The sequence below is a fragment of the Pleurodeles waltl genome, chromosome 6 (genome assembly GCF_031143425.1).
Source record: "Pleurodeles waltl isolate 20211129_DDA chromosome 6, aPleWal1.hap1.20221129, whole genome shotgun sequence".
In the NCBI taxonomy this organism is placed as follows: domain Eukaryota; kingdom Metazoa; phylum Chordata; class Amphibia; order Caudata; family Salamandridae; genus Pleurodeles; species Pleurodeles waltl.
This window is the reverse complement of record NC_090445.1, coordinates 1,608,177,665-1,608,193,974: the sequence shown is the minus strand read 5'-3', so window position 1 is coordinate 1,608,193,974 and position 16,310 is coordinate 1,608,177,665. Positions and strand designations below refer to the sequence as shown.

The window sequence follows — 16,310 nt, the reverse complement described above, 5'->3', positions numbered from 1 at the left end:
TCGGGGCAGGCGTACTCACATGTTGGCCTGCTGTAGGTGGTCGGTCTGCATTGGAGTCATCGGAGTCCGAACCTTGGATGGAGATGGCCATCTCCTGTTCTTCGACGTCGAGGTGCTCAGAACTTTGATGCCATTTGCATCCATCTCGCCCTCCGGTCCCTCAAGGTCTTCTTCGATCAAAAGGACTTGCAGGCCTCGCAAGTATCTTCTCTGTGCTCTGGTGACAAACACAGATTACAGACCCGATGTTGGTCTGAGTAGGGATACACGTCCGAACCCGATGGCGGAAAGAAAACAATCTAAGATGGAGTCGATGCCCATGCGCAATGGAGCCGAAAGGGAGGAGTCACTCGGTCCTGTGACTCGAAAAGACTTCTTCGAAGAAAAACAACTTGTAACACTCTGAGCCCAACACTAAATGGCAGGAATAGTGCACAGCATGTGTATCTGCAGCTACACATGCCATCGAACATACACACACACATATATATATATATATATATATATATGGATCTGTTTGGTTTTCACAAAGCGTTCATGTGACTTTTTTTCTTTTTAAAACATGTAATGTAATGAAAATGTCACTTACCCAGTGTACATCTGTTCGTGGCATCAGTCGCTGTAGATTCGCATGTTTTGCATAGCTCGCCATCTGGTGTTGGGCCGGAGTGTTACAAGTTGTTTTTCTTCGAAGAAGTCTTTCGAGTCACGGGACCGAGTGACTCCTCCTTTTGTCTCCATTGCGCATGGGCGTCGACTCCATCTTCGATTGTTTTTCCCCGCAGGGGGTGAGGTAGGAGTTGAATTGTAGTAATAGTGCCCATGCAATGGAGTGACTAAGTATGTACCTATTTAAGGTTGAGATGATATATATACAAATAGTTGAAGGTAACTTCCGAACTGCTACAGGCTCCCGGGGAGGCGGGTGGGCACATGCGAATCTACAGCGACTGATGCCACGAACAGATGGACACTGGGTAAGTGACATTTTCAGTTCGATGGCATCTGTCGCTGTAGATACGCATGTTTTGCATAGACTAGTAAGCAGTTATCTCCCCAAAAGCGGTGGCTCAGCCTGTAGGAGTGGAAGTAGTTTGAAATAATGTTCTTAATACGGCTTGACCTACTGTGGCTTGTTGTGCGGATAACACGTCTACACAGTAGTGCTTGGTGAATGTGTGAGGCGTAGACCATGTGGCTGCCTTACATATTTCTTGCATTGGGATGTTTCCTAGAAAGGCCATGGTAGCACCCTTCTTTCTGGTTGAGTGTGCCCTTGGTGTAATGGGCAGCTGTCGTTTAGCTTTAAGGTAGCAGATTTGGATGCATTTAACTATCCATCTGGCTATACCTTGTTTTGATATTGGGTTTCCTGCATGAGGTTTTTGAAATGCAATAAATAGTTGTTTAGTCTTTCTGATGTTCTTTGTTCTGTCAATGTAATACATTAATGCTCTTTTGACATCTAATGTATGTAGTGCCCTTTCAGCTACGGTATCTGGCTGTGGAAAGAACACTGGAAGTTCCACTGTTTGATTTAGATGGAACGGTGAAATAACCTTTGGCAAAAATTTAGGATTAGTCCTTAGGACGACCTTATTCTTGTGTAGTTGTATAAAAGGTTCTTGTATTGTAAACGCCTGAATCTCGCTTACTCTTCTTAGGGAAGTAATGGCGATGAGAAATGCAACCTTCCAGGTTAGGAACTGTATTTCGCAGGAGTGCATGGGTTCAAAAGGTGGACCCATAAGTCTAGTTAGGACAACATTTAGGTTCCATGAAGGAACAGGTGGTGTTCTTGGTGGTATAATTCTCCTAAGGCCCTCCATGAATGCTTTAATGACTGGTATCTTATATAGGGAAGTTGAATAGGTAGTCTGCAGGTATGCAGATATTGCTGCAAGGTGCATTTTAATGGAAGAGAAAGCTAGGTTAGATTTTTGTAAGTGAAGCAAGTAACCCACTACATGTTCTGGAGTTGTGTGTAATGGTTGTATTTGATTAATATGGCAGTAGCAAACAAACCTCCTCCATTTACTTGCATAGCAGTGCCTGGTGGATGGCCTTCTGGCTTGCTTTATGACTTCCATACATTCTTGGGTAAGTTGTAAGTGCCCGAATTCTAGGATTTCAGGAGCCAGATTGCTAGATTCAGCGATGCTGGATCTGGGTGTCTGATCTTTTGGTTGTGTTGTGTCAACAGATCTGGCCTGTTGGGCAATTTGATGCAGGGTACTACTGATAGGTCTAGCAGCGTTGTGTACCAGGGTTGCCTTGCCCAAGTTGGTGCTATTAATATGAGTTTGAGTTTGTTTTGACTGAGTTTGTTTACCAGGTAAGGAAGGAGAGGGAGAGGAGGAAAAGCGTAAGCAAATATCCCTGACCAGTTCATCCATAGGGCATTGCCTTGGGACTGTTTGTGTGGGTATCTGGATGCGAAGTTTTGGCATTTTGCGTTCTCCTTCGTCGCAAACAAGTCTATCTGAGGTGTTCCCCAGAGTTTGAAATAGGTGTCCAGAATTTGGGGGTGAATTTCACATTCGTGGACCTGTTGGTGATCTCGAGAGAGATTGTCTGCGAGTTGATTTTGGATCCCTGGTATAAATTGTGCTATTAGGCGAATTTGGTTGTGAATTGCCCAACGCCAAATTTTTTGTGCTAGCAGGCTTAACTGCGTGGAGTGCGTCCCCCCTTGCTTGTTTAGATAATACATTGTTGTCATGTTGTCTGTCTTGACGAGAATGTATTTGTGAACTATTATTGGTTGGAAAGCTTTTAGTGCTTGAAAAACTGCTAGAAGTTCTAGGTGATTTATATGCAGTTTTGTTTGATGTACGTTCCATTGTCCTTGTATGCTGTGTTGATCGAGGTGTGCTCCCCACCCTGTCATGGAAGCATCTGTTGTTATTACGTATTGTGGCACTGGGTCTTGGAAAGGCCGCCCTTTGTTTAAATTTATGTTGTTCCACCACAGAAGCGAGAGGTAAGTTTGGCGGTCTATTAACACCAGATCTAGAAGATGACCCTGTGCTTGAGACCACTGTGATGCTAGGCACTGTTGTAAGGGCCTCATGTGCAGTCTTGCGTTTGGGACAATGGCTATGCATGAAGACATCATGCCTAGGAGTTATAATACCATCTTTGCTTGTATCTTTTGTGTTGGATACATGCGTTGTAGGATGGTGTTGAAATTTTGAATTCTTTGGGGACTTGGAGTGGCTACTCCTTTTGTTGAGTCTATTATGGCTCCTAGGTATTGTTGTACCTTGCACAGCAGAATGTTGGATTTTGTGAAGTTGACGGTGAACCCTAGTTTGAAGAGGGTTTGTATGATCTGATTTGTGTGATTTGAGCACTCTATTAACAAATGGGCCTTGATTAGCCAGTCGTCTAGATATGGGAACACATGTATTTGCTGCCTTCTGATGTGTGCAGCGACTACCGCTAGACATTTGGTAAAGACTCTTGGTGCGGTTGTTAATCCGAAAGGCAGTACTTTGAATTGGTAATGTATTCCTTTGAATACAAACCTTAGGTATTTCCTGTGCGATGGGTGTATTGGTATATGGAAATACGCGTCCTTGAGGTCTAAAGTTGACATGTAGTCGTGTAGTTTTAGCAATGGTAATACTTCTTGTAGTGTGACCATGTGAAAATGGTCTGATTTGATGAATGTGTTCACTATTCTGAGGTCTAGGATTGGTCTCAGCGTTTTGTCCTTCTTTGGTATCGGAAAGTACAGTGAGTAAACTCCTGTGTTTGGCACTAATTCGATTGCATTCTTTTGCAATAGTGCCTGCACTTCTATCTCCAGGAGATTGGAATGATGTTTTGTCAAATTTTGTGCTTTTGGTGGTATGTTTGGAGGGAATTGTAGAAATTCTATGCAATAACCATGTTGGATAATTGCTAGAACCCAAGTGTCTGTAGTGATTTCCTCCCATGCTTTGTAATAATGACTTATTCTTCCCCCCACTGGTGTTGTGTGGAGGGGATGAGTGACATGTGAGTCACTGCTTAGTAGTAGGGGTTTTGGGGCTTTGAAATTTTCCTCTATTCCTAGGGAATTGCCCTCCTCTATATTGTCCCCGAAAACCTCCTCTGTACTGTCCCTGGTAACTGGACGGTGTTGCCTGTGAGGTGCTGGCTTGTGTGCTCTGACCCCGAAACCCCCCTCTAAAGGGTGTTTTACGGAATGTGCTGTAATTCCCTCTGCTCTGCGGGGAGTAGAGTGCGCCCATGGCTTTAGCAGTGTCCGTGTCTTTTTTGAGCTTCTCAATCGCTGTGTCCACTTCTGGACCGAACAGTTCTTTTTCGTTAAAAGGCATATTGAGAACTGCTTGCTGAATCTCTGGTTTAAATCCAGACGTTCGGAGCCATGCATGCCTTCTGATAGTTACAGATGTATTAATTGTCTGTGCAGCTGTATCTGCAGCGTCCATGGAGGAGCGGATTTGGTTGTTGGAAATGGTCTGTCCCTCCTCAACCACTTGTTTTGCCCTATTTTGTAGGTCCTTGGGCAGATGGTCAATGAGATGTTGCATCTCATCCCAATGGGCTCTGTCATAGCGCGCAAGTAGTGCCTGGGAGTTAGCGATGCGCCACTGGTTTGCAGCTTGTGCTGCGACTCTCTTACCAGCTGCATCGAACTTGCGGCTTTCTTTATCTGGGGGTGGTGCATCTCCAGATGTGTGGGAGTTGGCCCTTTTCCTAGCTGCTCCTACAACGACAGAGTCTGGTGGCAGCTGTTTAGTGATGAAAGCCGGGTCTGTAGGAGGCGCCTTATACTTTTTTTCCACTCTTGGTGTGATTGCCCTGCTTTTGACCGGCTCCTTAAAGATTTCTTTTGCGTGCCGGAGCATACCAGGGAGCATAGGCAGGCTTTGGTAGGGGCTGTGGGTGGAGGAGAGTGTGTTGAATAAAAAGTCATCCTCGACCTGTTCTGAGTGGAGGCTTACATTGTGAAATTGTGCTGCTCTAGCCACCACTTGAGAATACGCAGTGCTGTCCTCTGGTGGAGATGGCTTCGTAGGGTATGCCTCCGGACTGTTATCTGACACTGGGGCGTCGTATAAGTCCCATGCGTCTTGATCTTGGTCACCCTGGCTCATGGTGGTGTGAGCTGGGGAATGTGATGGAGTTTGTGCTGGTGAGACGTTAATCACAGGTGGAGGAGAGGGTGGTGGGGTAACTTTTTTCACCACTTTTGTTTGTGGTGTTTGTTCAGTTTGGAACTCCAATCTTCTCTTTCTTCTAATAGGGGGAAGGGTGCTTATTTTTCCTGTCCCCTGCTGTATGAAAATACGCTTTTGCGTATGGTCTACATCAGTTGAGTGTAGCTCTTCCTCAAACCTATGCTTTTGCATTTGGGAGGTTAGTGAGTGCTCTTCTGTATAAGAGCCTGAAACTGGGTCGGTTGCAGTTTGTTTTGGCACCGAAACCCTGTCTGCATCTTTTTTTGGCTCCGAGGTGACTTTTCTTTTTCGGGGCCGAAACCTCTCGGCGTCGATCTTCTTCGGTGCCGCTGTCTCGGCGTCGAGCCGTGTCTACACCGGTATCTCGCTGTCGATGCTTGTCTCCAGCACTTTCTCGGTCCCGAGAAGGCTGCGTGCCGGTGTCTCGACCGGAGTCGGACGATCTCGGCACTGTTTGGGCCTTTTTCGGTGCCGACGGTCGGTCACCGAATTTATGGGTCGAGCCATGGCCTGGTGGCAGTGGCGTCCCCTGGGCCTTGTAAATCTTCTTCTGAGTGGTTTTCGACGTCTTACTCACGGTTTGTGTATCGTCGAATCCTTCGGAGTCCGATTCTTGGATCGAAAAGGTTCCCTCCTCTTCTTGTTCCTCGAACTCCCGGTGGGCTGTCGGCGCGGACGCCATCTGAAGTCTTCTGGCTCGACGGTCTCGGAGTGTTTTTCGGGACCGGAACGCACGACAGGCCTCGCAGGTGTCTTCACTGTGCTCAGGTGACAGGCACAGGTTGCAGACCAAGTGTTGGTCTGTATAGGGGTATTTATTGTGGCATTTGGGACAGAAACGGAACGGGGTCCATTCCATCGGCGTTCTTCTGCACGCGGTCGGGCCGACCAGGCCCCGACGGGGGATCGAAAAAATTACCCCGAAGTGCACCGGAGCTCTTCGATCTTAGACGCGGTGTTGAATCTAACTACGCCGATCCCGAACGCAACAATACCGACGAAAATCTTCCGAAATTAGCTATCTTTCCGTTCCGAAACTCGGAGCGACAGGAACACGTCCGAACCCGATGGCGGAAAAAAAACAATCGAAGATGGAGTCGACGCCCATGCGCAATGGAGACAAAAGGAGGAGACACTCGGTCCCGTGACTCGAAAGACTTCTTCGAAGAAAAACAACTTGTAACACTCCGGCCCAACACCAGATGGCGAGCTATGCAAAACATGCGTATCTACAGCGACAGATGCCATCGAACTTATACTTTTTTCTTTTGTTTCATGCATTAATATTACATGCAACTTGACATAAAAATGTCTACTTTAGTGCTGGTAGCTGTATATCTTAAACCTTTCAGCTTAAAGAGCAAAACAAATAAATCACCATGATGAATAACTTATGTATGTTGAGTACATAAAGTGTACAACCTAATCTATAGTTATTGAGGGTCTCTTGCATAACCACTATGTAAGTGGATTGCAGCTTCCAGTATCCTTAATAGAATCTGACCAGGATCTGCTTATTTACAGATCCTGAAGGACAGTTGGAGTGGATCAACTAAGTTGTGCTTTTCCGTAAGTCATTAAATCTGCAGAAAGGCCATTCTGTTCAAGGCTTTAGAAAACTATGGAAGGAGAAAAACCGGTCTGAAAGAATTCTAATCACCAGAATCCACCTAAATCTTTTTCAGTAGGGGTCCAACTCTTTTTTTTTTTTTTTTTAATTCATTGGTAGAAGAACTAAGTTTTTTCTTAAAGGATGCCTATGGACCTCAACAATTTCAGCATATAACATTTTCCTTCAGTGTCTGGGGTCAGGTAATGGGGGTCTTTGAAGACAGACTAACCGGGATGATGATAAGAATTTCAAGTGTATTATCCCACTATTTTAGTAAGAATTGGCTTTATTCCTCTATTAAGGAATACATTACTTGCCCCTTCGGTAACACCGTATCTGATAGAGACTAACTATCCGCAGACTTCCTACCTTAGAATATAGCTGGGTATCCGACTGGATATGGAAATTTTCCAGCAGTACCACTACGTGACAGGAAGTGGCGTTGCTTGTTTACATGGTGGCGGTGTTCGTGCCGGATGTGACATGCATGGTGCCCATAAAAGTGCCATTCCAGCATTCTGACAAACTTCTTCTTGATTTATTTCTGAGGTAGAAGCACAGAATGCCGATGGACCTGTGTGCAGACGCCAAGGCCTACAAGGGTTACTCTACACAGAGAAATCAGTTTGCAGAGCGGTAAGGACAGGAGTATCGCTTACGAATCTGCGCCTAGATAGTCTCTACAAGATAATGGATTACAGAAGGTAAATAATGTCTTCATCTGACAGACTTCTAGCCGCCTGACTTTAGACTAGATACCCAAGCAATACCTCCCCAGAGGTGGGTCTGTAAACAGATTTAGACCTAAAAGTCCTGGAAGACCTAACGGGCAAAGAGCCAGTCACGATGGTGCTGTGTATCCAGGTAGTAGCGCTCGGTAAATGTGCGCAGAGAAGCCAACACTGCAGTCTCACAGATTTTCAGGACAGTGACTCCGCGAGCTAATACAGTGGTTGCAGCCTTGGCTCTTGTGGAATAAGAACACAAGCCCTGAGGGGACTGCTGATTGGCCACTGCATAGCAGATTTTAATGCAGACAATTCAAATTAACATGATCTGTTTCTGCACAGCCTTTCCTTTCATCACCCAGACAAACCCAATGAAGATTTCATCGTCCATAAGGAACTCTTTGGTAGGATCAATGTACAACAATAGCACTCTTTTTTCGGTCCAGAAGGTGATGTCCCTCCTCCTCTTTGAAAGGGTGAGACAGAGCAAATAAAGAAGCCAGCGGGAAGATGTGACCTATGTGAAAAGGTGTCACTACTTTTATCAAGAAGGAGGCATGAGTTCTCAAAACTGGCTTGTCTGGGAGAAAAGCTCTGTAAACGGGATGTACAGAGACTGCCTGCAGTTCACTTACCGTCCTGGCTGTTATACTGGTCGCTAGAAAAGCCTGTTCAATAGTCTTAAGACGCAGAAGGTAATAGGGCAAGGGCTCAAAGGGTAAGCACATCAGGAAGATCGAGACATGGTTCAAGTCCCATTGGGAGATGAGGATTTTAGGGGGGGAAGGAGATATGTTGTACTCCTTTTAGAAAACAAGTCACAACAGGTGATTTAAACAGTGAAGGTAGACCTGGCAATTTCAAGAATGCCAATGTGGCCAAAAAATATCCTTTAACTGTGCCCAAAGCAAAGCCTTGCCAAGCTAACAAGAACAAGTAAACAAATTACAAAGCCTCAGACAAAGGAGTAGAAATGGGATCAATGTTTTTAAAAAACACCAAGCCACAACGGCAAACATATAAAGTCTTGGAGGATGGATGCCTGGCTGCCAGAATGACATCAGACTTCTGTTGGGAGGTTGAAAACTGTCAACTGCTGCCGCCGCATAACCTCTATACAATAAGGTGGAGGATGTGCAAGTTTGGGTGCAGAACCCTGCCTTGTTGCTGTGACAGTAGACCGACCCCAAGGGGCGGCCTGATCGGAGAACCAACGCTCAGACTCAAGAGTTCAGCATACCATGCTCTCCAAGCCCAATCCGGAAACACAAGAATGACTTGGACCTGGGCAGTCCTGATCTTCATGAGAACTTTGGACAGGTGTGCTACTGGCGAAAAGGCCTATATGGGAGTCCTAAGCTCCTATTGAGACAAAAAGCATCTCATAGTGAGTCGCCTTGGAAACTTCAGGGTGCAGAAGTTATGACACTGCATGTTCTCTGCAGATCCCGAGAAAGCGATCTCTTGGGATCTGCACTGATGGAGCGGAAAGAAAGAAATGTCAGCAAACTAGGGTGGCGCCTTTATAGGCACCACACGTCAGTTCCGGGGCAGAAGACGCCGGCATGGAGCCTAACACCACCACCTACCAGTGCACAGAGGTACTGCTCAAAAATGTCCGGACCAATCTAATGGCTGGGGAATATTCTAAGGAAAGGAATATGCGACTGACAGACTCTATAAGATAGGGGGTATAAGAACGAATAGGGAGAAACCTAATTAACAGTGCTAGGCAATACAGCTATTCACTATGGCTTTTGGAGACACCTGGGGACATGCAAAGTGCCTATGAACTCCTGGCCTCTTCTCCAACACCTCACAAATGACATTCAGAGGCTTTGTGCAGTTTTAAAACGGGATGAAGACATTAAGGTTTCCATGATGATGAAGGGTGACATCTAAACGTCCTTAATTTTAAGAAAGGGTTTAGTGTTTTCATACGTAGGTGGGTAAAGGGCATGTTCCCGGCTAAGTGAACATATATTATAAACTGGGCCACTGGAAAATCCTACATGCACATCTGTGATATTTTTCCCTTAATGATCGTTGCACTGCGGATGGCACATTAGCAAACAATATTTATAGTTCAAATGGATTAAAAGCTAATTACAAAATACAACTTGTTGTCAGTGCTTTAAAGGACACTTTGAAAAGATTATTTCAGCACCTCGAATTGTTGACTGCTGGTCCCAAGTATTAGAAAGGCACAAATGAAGTGAAACATTTTTCCAGACAGCATTAACGTTGCATTTTAATAACTCTGAATGGACATTTGGCTGCGGCAGGAAACAAGGGAACATCTAAATGTAATTCTAAAACTGTGGAATTCATGATTCTCTGTCAGAATTCTGCTTCGTTTTTTCTGCAAATCCAGGTTTTGACAATGACACTAATGGGAAAAAAAAAAAATATATATTTCAAGCGGCACTCCCTCCAAGTACCAAATACATCACTTTAGATCTCTTGGTAAAGTCTAGTATACTGAATCTAATGAAGATTCTTCTGGCAAGAAGCTTAGATTATACAAATGAAACGTAAACTATGGCTTGGCACAATATTTCAGAAAAAGGGGCTTCCACTGGCCCATATTATGAACAAAGGAAACCAAAAAATGAAGAACAGTTCTAAAACATTATTGGAGCATACTTTTTATATAAACTTTCCAAATGTGGTTTTGTTTTCTGCTGAGTGCAACAATGCATGTAGCCGTTTTACACTAAAATTTAGAAAGAACTATGCTAGTAAAATGTGGCCCCAGTGCTGTCTTGCAGGACAAAACCATTGCTGGTGAACACCATTTCAATAGGATTTGGTTAATGTATATAATGCTGGGAAGCTTTTGTATTTTGCATAGCGCTAAGACTCCTTTTATAGCAATGCCTGCTAAAATGACTAAACAGTGAGATGGCACTGCATTATGTAGCATAATCTGGCAAATCTTGTTTCATATTTAGTGAATCAGTCACATAAAAATGGAATACCATTATAACCTAGTTTCAGCGGCTCTGATTATGAATGACTGGTGTGTACAAACTTACTGCAATTCTTTAGGAATCTTAAGGTACATTACCAGGTTAGGGCTTGAGCGGGGCATGGTCTTCCTTGCTCTGTGGACCTTCAGTTCAGAGGCAGGAGCAGGAGCAGCAGCACTTGGCATTTTGTCTTCTACTTCGCTGTTCTCTTCCCTCAATGTGGGAGACAACAAATTTGGCGTTGGGATGTTTAATGTTACTGGAATTTTTGCTTTGCTAGGTCCACCAGGGAGAGATTTTGCGGCGTGTCCAGAGACGGACGGGGTTGTGGAGCATGTAGTCCTGGGAGGTTGATCTGGGGCAGTCTTTTTATTAAAAAAATACCCATTGCTCCCTATGAGAGAAGTCTGTGTGGGATCGTTCACTTTCAAGTAGATCTCGTTCCCAGTGTCGCCAGCTGTCTCAGAGATTCCGTTCTCCGCGATCCAGCTGACATTGTTACTGTGCTCCAGCGGGATAGCTGTTGTACTGTCCTGAGCGTTTTTTGCAGGGATGGGATGGCTGCTGGAATCAGTTCTTTTGCACAAGCCATTTGTTCCTCCATCTGCAGCCATTGCTGGGTCCCCTTGGTGCTTCTCTTTTGAACTCTCGTCTGCAGCCATTGCATCACTCACTGAAGAAAAAGATTTAAGTTGTTATCAATCACACAATACAGTAATGCCTACTAGTATATATTGACAATGAAGTCACCAGCTTTGATACCCACTTAACTATACTTGCTAAAGAACAGGTATCTACACTAATTCATATTTTCCATCCAGAAAACATCCAATCTTCTTGCCTTTGTGTTCTGCGTAAACCGGTCTTAAATGCAAATAGGCAATTTTTTTCTCTGAGGCCTGAGGTTTATAGAAAACGTATAATTTTAAAACTAGTTTTAAAAATCTGGGGTAGAACATGCCTTTCTTTGGCCCTCAGCTCGAAATGGAGTGTTCCCGTGCACTCCGCCAACACCCTTCAGTAACAATTTAATCATCTGAATAGTTTAGGTTTGCCTATCCAACAATCATCAATTAATAAAAGGTGAAATACAAGAACATTGCTGTAAGACCAACCTGACTTAATTTTTAGCAAGCAGAAATGAAATGTTAGGTATCCATAACAACAGCTCTCCAACAATTTTATCTTTCGTAGATTCACATGCTTGAATTATTGTTAGGGTAGGCATTCTTGGCAGTCACTGTTCACAGAGCAGTGTGTATATATACTCTCAATTAACACTGGAATACTAGACATTGCTTTCAGTCCGTTCACCTCACTAGGTGACTCTAATGAGCCAATGAGGAGGAGGTTCACAAACATCAACTACTCTCAGTTCAGAGGCCCAACTGGTAAGAGTTTAAAAGTAATTTAGTTAGAAATTAACATCAGAGCCTCAGGAAAGGAGAAGAGGGCAAGACACTGGTGAATATAAGAAACACACCAATGTTCTAGAACTGTAAATGCATATAAAACTTTTTATTTTCTAGCACCGGATCGTCCATGAGTTCACATTTTAATTTAGACAAATAAAACAGTACCAGTATGTGAAAATGTTTCAAAGAAGACCCTCTGTGAAATCTGGAGAGAAAGGGTACAGAACGGTGATCACTTTGTATGTGCCCCAAGACTGGCTTACTCCTAGATTTGTTGTGCCGGGTATTTTTATTTATTAATAAAAATTTCTAAAGATCTCATTGGTACACACACTTACAGCTCGTGAAAAATAAAGTGAAAAATAAAGTGAAAAATGTCTCCATTCAAACGGTTGTTTCTGTTCCTTTTATCTTTCATGCTTCTTTCTTTGTGAAGTAAGTAGCAAGAATGCTAATACGTGTTGTGCGCCTTCTTACTACACAGGCCTGGGGCTTTTTCAAGGTTGGAATGTACAATGTGCAAAAAGAAAAAAAGTTACTTACCTTTGGTAACGCTTTTTCTGGTGGCTACTATAGCTAACTGTGGATTCCTCACATTATGCATCCGACGGAAAATCTTCTTCCCAGCTCTCCACATCGACGAGGATGTCACAACTGCACGGCTCCACGCAACTCCGTCTGATGTCACGGTGCCAATAAGAGGCTCTCGCTGCCGTTTCACCCATTTTTTACGTGCCTTTAAGGCGAACAGGTAAAAAACGACCTCACAATAGCTCCAATGAATACATATATACATAAAACCACAATGGTGCAATAGAATCAAAACCACCATTTATATATGCACACATAAATACCAACATTTATATACACTTGTAAAAAACAACCATCTTAGTGTAGCCAGACAGGCAACGGGGAGGCAGGTGGGACTGTAAGGAATCCACAGGTAGCTACTGTATCCACCAGAAAAAAGCATTAACAAAGGTAAGTAACTTGTTCTTCTGATGGATACAACTGCCTGTGGATTCCTCACCTTATGAATAGAGTCTCAAAGCAGTAATGCACTTGGAGGTGAGTGCCTGACTGGTTACACCAAGAAATCCTGCAATACAAATCGTGCAAAATGGCCGTCCCTCCTAACTTCAGAGTCCAAGTAGTAATGCTTTGCGAAGGCGAGGCGGGACGCCCAAGTTGCTGCCCTGAAATATCCACCACCGGAACCCCCCTTGCCAGGGCCGAAGTTGCGGACTTAGCCCTGGTGGAATGGGCTCCAATACCCTCAGGGGGAACCTTCTTTGCCAACGAATAGCAAACCTTGATACAGAAAATGACCCAACTGGAGAACGTTCTTTTATGGACTGCTCTGCCCCTTCCTCTGTCCAATATACCCCACGAACAGCTGGTCTTCCAGGCGAAACTCTTTCGTCCTCTCAATATAAAAACTGAGAGCCCTTTTGGGGTCCATACGGTGAAGCCTCTCTTCCTCCCTCGAGGGGTGAGGAAGAGGGTAGAAAGATGGAAGGTAATGGTTTGGCCCATATGAAAAGGATTGACAACTTTTGGTAGGAAAGTCGCCCTGGTTTTCAGTACCACTTTATCCGGAAAGAATAAGATAAAGGGGGTTTAACAGAAAGAGCCTGAAGCTCACCAACCCGCCTAGCCTAGGTTATAGCTATCAGAAAAAACATTGTAAGAACTAGAAACCTTAGCGAGCAAGAATGCATGGGTTCGAACGGTGACCCGATTTAAAATAAGTTACGAGATTCAGATCCCACTGAGGCATATGAAACAACCAGACTCTCCGGCCGCCAACTCTGTACCTCCCTGTTACAGACCTATTGACAGCAGGTGACGACACAGTCTTCCTCCATAGCTCTAAGCATCATTAAACAGAAGCAATGGATCCGCCGAAGTAGAAGAAGGGTGCAGGGCCTCAGTCAGAATATTTGTTTTGATCTCTGCAGCAGGCAACGGAAGATCCAAAAAATTGGCTGTCTTCCTAATCACAGTATGGAAAAAGGCCGCCTCCTCCGTAAACTCCCCTGGTGAAGAAAGGTCCCATTCCGGGGAAGTGTCAAGCCCACTGGCTGAATCCAGCCCTTGATATTCTCCTAAGGGCTCCACAATTTCCCCTTCTTCCAACAACTGCCGCTGGTACTCTTCCTCAAGTCTCAAAGCCTTTCTACGCGACCTCAGCCAGGCCTCTAAACTCGGCGTCGACATAGAATTAGCAGACGTCAATGACACCGTCTTCAAAACTGTAAGACGCGGAACAGGAGAAGAAGGCTGACTTCGGTCTAATCCAGCATCCGGATCCGGCATGCGGATCCCAACGGCGCCCTGGACACCTGAGGCTTCATCATCGGCGTCGACTGACGGGGCGATGAGATCTGCGACATAGGTCTTGAAGGCGACGTCATCAGAACCGCAGGACCTCGAGGCGACGTCATCAGCGCCGAACCGGCACCCTCAGCTGGATTGAAGGGCATAAACAGCGCCGCCTTGTAAGGTGCCGGGGAGCACAACGAAAATGCTAATGGACCCGTGGGGCCAGCCGGTGCACCAGCAGGGGCCATAGCACTAAACATAGGAAACATGGCATTTAAAAATGCCGCCAGATCCGCTCCCGGAGCCGGGAAGGCAGTATACAGCTGGTCTTCATGTTGCACCTGCGCTTGCTGGACATCAGAATCCTGAGCAGCAGGTGAAAATCGAGGAGTCTCCGGAGGTGCAACTACCTCGAAGACCGACGGCACCGGAGAAGCCAGAGGGCTCTGAGGTTGTGGAGCCACAGTTGGACTAACCTCCCACGTTGTACGGTGCCACCGAGATGGAGACCTTGATCTTGAACGGATCGGAGCCTAGCAACGTCGAGAGTCTCGACGACATCGCAGCTTGTGTTTCTTCAACGAAGTGTGAGAAGAGGACCTGTGAAGATTTATGTCCCTTCTTTGCTTGGCCAAAAAGAGTTTGGCCTCCCTCTCCCCCTGCTTCAGAGCCTTAGGATTCATGCTCTGGCAGGATACACACTCCTCGACATCATGCTCGGAGCTCAAACACCAAAGGAAATCGTCAGTAACCGACATGCGATCCCGCGCACACTCGAAATGGCTTAAATCCCGACTTTCTAGGAGGAGACATTGTAACCAGAAACAGGATTATAACTAGTAACAAGATGGAACACCTTCAACAGTAGCGAGAGCTAGGAGAAAACAGAGTCGAAGGCACGGAAAAAGGGAACTGACGTGTTCACGCTAGTGAGGACCCCTTATTGGCATAGTGACGTCAGACGGAGTCGCGTGGAGCCATGCAATTGTGACGTCCTCGTCGACGTAGAGAGCTGGGAATAAGATTTTCCGGCAGATGCTGGCGCATGGGAAAATTCATAAGGTGAGGAATCCACAGGTAGTTGTATCCATCAGAAAACACAAAGCCTATAGAAAACAGAAACTTCACCATTTGTGGGCCACTCAGGTGTTACGCTGCAAATGTGAGCAAAAAACCTCTTTTCCAATGTGATGTGTCTTTTGTAGACATACTTGTGAAGACATGTGAAAAAAAGACTACTACTGCAATAGTAAACACATTATTTAGACTCAGATCCAAAAGATTTCAATATCTTATCTAAAACCATTGGGGGGTGATCAATCATGCACATTTGTGTTTCTCAAAGTGACTGGTGGGAAAGTTTGTCCCAGACTTGAATTGTTTTAAAATAGTCAGAGGTACAAACGTGAGACTGATAGATCAGCTCTGTTGAAAGAGGGACCATTTGAAGTACCCACAGCCAAATTTTGAAATACAATTGCTGTTGATATTAACAGAGCCTGGTTAATGGCCAGGCATTGATTTCTACAGCTCTAGTACATTAGGGGAGTCACCACCTTGTAAATTCAATGCTTGTAACCAAAACATTGGTGTCACTCCGTGGCAGAATAGGAAAAGAATATCAGTACTTTCTATGTCACAAAAGGTCTTCTGACTTATCTATCTGATCATGTATACTCTTGTTGCCTAAATTACAAGTAGAGTTAGGTCTCACTGATGATGGTTCTTGATGTCTGACCACTTCCAGCACCCTGAGTCTAGATTTGTAAAGAGGGCAAAATCAGACCCTTTCTAGTATCCAAACACTGATGATATAATGTGAACTTCGGCTAATAAGCTCTTGGATTATGCCCAGCACTAATATTTTTATGTTACTGCATTGCATCAAAAGAGACAAGAAATGTGTTTTTATTGGCCAAAAAGATTTGACAAATCCAGTCCTTTGGGTTAGTAGATATTTTATAAAATTCCATACCCAAGAATGTAACTATGATCACAATATTCTATGGGCTACCTGGCTTGGCAACAGTGGCCAAAACAGACCTTGCCCACTGTGGTTTACT

The 16,310-nt window shown here is 44.8% G+C and overlaps 1 protein-coding gene across 15 annotated transcripts in view; it reads right to left on the bottom strand.

The window, feature by feature from the left end:
- The window catches only part of EHMT1 (euchromatic histone lysine methyltransferase 1), an 800,236-nt gene that overhangs the window by 593,521 nt on the left and 190,405 nt on the right, over positions 1-16,310 (bottom strand). For all 15 annotated transcript variants that reach the window (XM_069241478.1, XM_069241487.1, XM_069241485.1 and 12 more), the window contains one exon: positions 10,606-11,180. In XM_069241478.1, the coding sequence (XP_069097579.1) occupies positions 10,606-11,180 (575 nt within the window). The remainder of the gene's footprint in view (positions 1-10,605; positions 11,181-16,310) is intronic.